The 4,758-nt window shown below is 50.6% G+C and overlaps 1 protein-coding gene across 1 annotated transcript in view; it reads right to left on the reverse strand.

Annotated features, from left to right (window-relative positions):
- Positions 1 to 4,758, reverse strand: part of LOC103251763 (uncharacterized protein C17orf105 homolog) — a 19,698-nt gene that overhangs the window by 1,872 nt on the left and 13,068 nt on the right. Inside the window, exons 2-3 of the mRNA XM_008050372.2 lie at positions 1,422 to 1,502; positions 436 to 554 (exon numbers count right to left, since the gene is read on the reverse strand). Coding sequence (XP_008048563.1) covers positions 436 to 554; positions 1,422 to 1,502 — 200 coding nt within the window. The remainder of the gene's footprint in view (positions 1 to 435; positions 555 to 1,421; positions 1,503 to 4,758) is intronic.

The raw sequence follows: 4,758 nt of genomic DNA on the forward strand, positions 1-4,758 counted from the left end.
TCTCTCTCTCTCTCTCTCTCTCTCTCTCTCTCTCTCTGAGTTGGAGTCTCACTCTGTCACCCAGGCTGGAGTGCAGTGGCAGCCCATGGCCACCACAGCGCGACCTGCTGGGCTCAGGTGATCCTTCCACCTCAGCCTTCCAAGTAGCCGGAACTACAGGTGCGTGCTACCACACCAGCTAGTTTTTGATTTATTGTAGAGATGAGGTCTCGCCAAGTTGCCCAGGCAGGTCTCTAATCCGCAGGCTCAGGCTATCCTCTTGCCTCGGCCTCCCAAAGTGCTGGGATGGCAGGCTTGAGCCACCGCACCCAGCCTCGTGTGGTCCTCTTGAGAAAGGACAGAAGCGCCTTGACTGTGACTCATGGGCAGCTCTTCAGCTCTTTGCCGGCCCCTCCCCCTCGTTGCCCACAATGGATGGCAGGAGCCCCCAGCTACCTCCTGTGTGTGAAGTTGCTTCTGCTGTCGGTCTGTCTCCTGGTCCTCATGACACAGGCCACCTTCTCCAGAAGCAGGCGGTTGTCCCTCTCGATGGCGGAGAGCCGTTCCTCCTCCAGCTGTGGACAGAGGGGAAGCCTGGAGGAGCATCGCTACACTGTGCACAGTTGAAGGCTCCCCCGCCCATGCCTTCTGTGACGTGAATGCTCGCAAGTGTCACATTGTCCCGTCAGCAATGACCGGGACGCACAGCCCCTGCGCCACCTGGGGGCTGGAGTACATCGGGAAGGAGTGAGTGAGAAAGGGACAGGGAGGAGACAAGACATCTTGAAAAACCAGGTCACCCTCTCAGACTGTGGCAGTGATGCTAGTGAGGAAATCATTTGATATTTTAAGAGGGATAAGGGGGACCTTTTAGACTATACTAATAAGAGAATATTTGAGTCTCGAGGAAAAGAACATGCCTCTTGCTTCTGATTTGTTAATGGACTGATCTGCTGCTGCTGGAGACTGGACATTTAGCTTCTGCTCAGCCCATTTGCAGCATGGTTGCTTAACAGGCACAAAAGAAGCACACAGCATTTGGTCTGGGAGGCATCACTACCAGCATAACCAGCATAACCGTGCAGTTCTCACTCTCACCAGGTGACCTAAACTCCAGGAAACAAGCATTTGGAGGTGGTTAAGAAATGGTTCGGTTTACAGGAATGGTGCTAATTAATCATTCTAGAACCACGCTGTGTAGGTCACCGCGTCTGAGACATGCTGGGTCTAGTTGTCAATCAGAGGAGGATTTCCGTGGCAATTGCCAAGCAGTTCCCTGGGCAAGTTGAGGTTAACTGGTGGCCTAGCCTGCGTGTTGTCTTTGATGGGGTTGACTTGTGTGCTCCTCTCGGAGTCTGCCTTTCTATTTTCCTGGACTCTGAAGCTGGCATTTTCTAGGCAGCCCTATCGCTCTTCACTGAGAGATAGAAGTGAAGGCATACCTTCAGCCTCTTGAGTTTCAGGTGGAGGTGTTGGAACGTCGGCGGGGCACAGGTGTCGACCACTGGCCTGGCATTCTGGACCTGTGACACAAAGCAGGCAGGGTGACCCCAGGGGCAGTGTCAGCAAATAATTAAAGAGAGTTGGGATTGTACTGCTCTGGGTGGCCAACACTTGGGATGTTCGTATACTGTTATTCATGGCACCAAAGGTTCAAAATCAGCCTGTCGCAGAAAGTTCTGACCAAGGCTCACGGTTTGATTCAGAATCTGAGAATCTGTTTGCGGGAAACTGCAGCCCTCAGAGATAAGACTTCGTTAACCTTTTAAAGTAGAGAATTTAGTGGGTGCAAGGTGGAAGTCCTGACATGCTAACCACCAATGGCACTGCTATTTATTCAATACTCTACTGCCAAGAGCCCTTTTCCTGCCTTAATGACTGTCTCTGTATCTACCTCGCTTTAATTTCTGAGCCCTCCAGCAATATTTTCAGGATACACGCCTTAAACATTAATTAACTGCACAATGATCTCTACAGCATTTCCTCTTAGAAAATGTGCAAATCAGGGAAAAACTTATGTTTTTAAAACAAAATCGATTAAACGCATGCAGCCTATGTGTATCACTATTTGCAATAAAAAGGAATCCCCTCATATTCTAGATGTTTGCTCATAGCTCGTTACCTACTGGGTCATGATAGCCAACAAGAGGGCACTGGGAAGCTCCGGGATAAGCCCAAAGCACATCTGAAATGACTTCCAGGCTGGGGACTCAAACCCAGAGTGATGACAGCACAGAGGACTATGACGATGTTGGGGGCGGGGGAAGGGTGGGAGAAGGGGTAGATGGCGAGACATTCCAGAGCACACTCGGGAACTGGAACGTGGCCCCCAAAGGGAAGGGACCACTGAGCAGCAGAGGCAGAGGAGTGACGTGATCACACACACTTTTCAAAGACTCCTCTGTCTCTGTGGGCGAAAGAAGACAAGATGGGAGGCAGGGAGACCGTTCCGAGGCTCCCGTGGTCATCCAGGCAGGAATCAAGAGCCTCGGTTCTTGGGGCTGCAGGTGTGGCTGAACCACCCACAGGAGTCCGGCCCGTTTGAGATGGTGTCTGTGGGGAGGGCGAAGGGAGAGGAAGGGTGAAGAGTAGCCTCCACTTCAGTTTCGGCACCTGGGGACACCAAGAGGAGTTGAGAGTGACAGGCGGGTTGGGGGCGTGTTCACTGAACTCTGAGCCACACATGTTTAATCTGAGATGCCCACGTGGAGCTTTCCAGAAGCAAGTTTGTTCTGACTCCAGATAAAGATTCGAGATTCATTGCTGCTACTAAAAGTGTAACACTAGTTTGCCTCATTATAGACCTTGTTGACTAAGGCCTTTTGAATCCCTGATGCTGTTGGATGCTACCTCTCATCTATTATAAACGTCACAAACAAGGGGCACAACGTGCTCCCCTACAGCAAATGCCAGTTGGCAAGTGCAGAGGACGTGGCAAGGTTGAAAAATTACCATCTTGTGGCATCAGCGCAGAGGTGGGTGTGGGCAAAATCGTCACTGGATGTTCAACACTGGGGAAGACCAAGAGGACGAGGAGGAGGGTCTTAGAGGGCTCTCAGGAGAGTGCTCATCAGGGTACGAAAGCCCTTCCTCCTTCCTCCCCTTCCCTCCGCTCCCCCCCCACCTCCCCTTCCCTCCCCTGCCCTCCCTTCCTTGTGCGACTTAGGGTACAAGTAAAAGGGTCAACACATTGTGACTGGGCCCTATGCATCTCACGTCCAGTTTAATGTATCATTTCCCCCATTCTTTTTCCTCCTTGCAATTTGCTGTGAGAAAACTGGAATATGTGTCTTCTAGTATTTCCCAGTCTGGGTTTTTTTTTGTTTTGTTTTGTTTGAGTTGGAGTCTCACTTCGTTGCCCAGACTGGAGTGCAGTGGCTGCTCCCGACCACTGCAGCCTCGACCTGCTGGGCTCCGGCGACCCTTCCGCCTTAGCCTTCCGAGTAGCCAGAATTACAGGCATGCGCTACCACGCCCAGCTGATTTTTTGATTTATTGTAGAGATGAGGTCTCGCCAAGTTGCCCAGGCGGGTCTCGAACCCACGGGCTCAGGCAATCCACTCACCTCAGCCTCCCAAGGCGTGGGATTACAGGCTGAGCCACCGAGTCCAGCTCAGTCTAGGTTTTGCTGATTGAATGCCTGAAATTTTCTGTATACTGGCAGTTAGAAATTCAGGTTCCCTTTTCCCCCTTGGCAAGACCAAATCATAGGTAGTATTGTGACATTTTATCAGAAGGCACAGATTTCTGCTTGTCTCTATTTTTGTGACCTTAGCAGCAGTGAATAATCCTGGACCCATTCCTTGATAATGGGTTGGAAAATGGACATCTAATTTCATCATTCATTCTGCATCTATTTGCTGGAATGCCTTTGTCAAGACAAACACTGCCTTGGCGGGATAAACACTAGGCTTTCTTGACTCGTCAATTTCAAAATAGTAAGTTGGTTCTTAGCATCTTCCAAAGCTGACGAATGAGGTACTTTAAAAGATAAATAAAATATCATTAGGAAGTCAAATGTTAAAACATATTTGAAGTGTTTCAACCGACTGCTATGAACTTCCCTATTGATGTTCAACTTTCCACCTTTGGCCAGTGAGAGTCTCCTCCAGCAGGCTCCCAAGTCCTTCGGACACAGTGCCAGCAGTCTTATAGCTTTTCCACCTTCAGACTGACAAGATATGTGTATCACCTCTCTGTTTGGGATGAGTCATGTCTACCACTGACCCCTGGCTCTCCTGTAGGAAACAGCATTTAGAGATCACAGTCTGGGTGCTGGGAGTGTTGATGTGAGGAGTTTGCGGTTGTTCCCAGCCCTCTGCAGGGGACAGAGCTTGTTCAATCTTTCCATCTCAGCTCAGGACCAAATTCCTTCTGGTAAGCCGTGTTGCATCTCCTTTCTCCCGAGCAGAAACTCCCAGTTCTCAGCAACTCCAGCAGAATTATTCATTTGCTTTCTCCCACTCTAACACACAGCAGTCTCAAAAGTAATACCAGCCGGGCTTGGTGGCTCAGCCTGTAATCCCGCGCTTTGGGAGGCCAAGGTGAGTGAATTGCCTGAGCTCGCGGGTTCGAGACCTGCCTGGGCAAATTGGCAAGACCTCATCTCTACAATAAATCAAAAAATCAGCCGGGCATGGTAGCGTGTGCCTGTAATTCCGGCTACTCGGAAGGCTCAGGCAGAAGGATCACTGGAGCCCAGCAGGTCGAGGCTGGGGTGGCCGGGAGCGGCCACTGCACTCCAGTCTGGGCCATGGAGTGAGACTCCAACTCAAAAAA

The sequence above is a fragment of the Carlito syrichta genome, unplaced genomic scaffold, assembly GCF_000164805.1.
Source record: "Carlito syrichta isolate Samal-C Ts95f unplaced genomic scaffold, Tarsius_syrichta-2.0.1 Scaffold145258, whole genome shotgun sequence".
Lineage (NCBI taxonomy): Eukaryota > Metazoa > Chordata > Mammalia > Primates > Tarsiidae > Carlito > Carlito syrichta.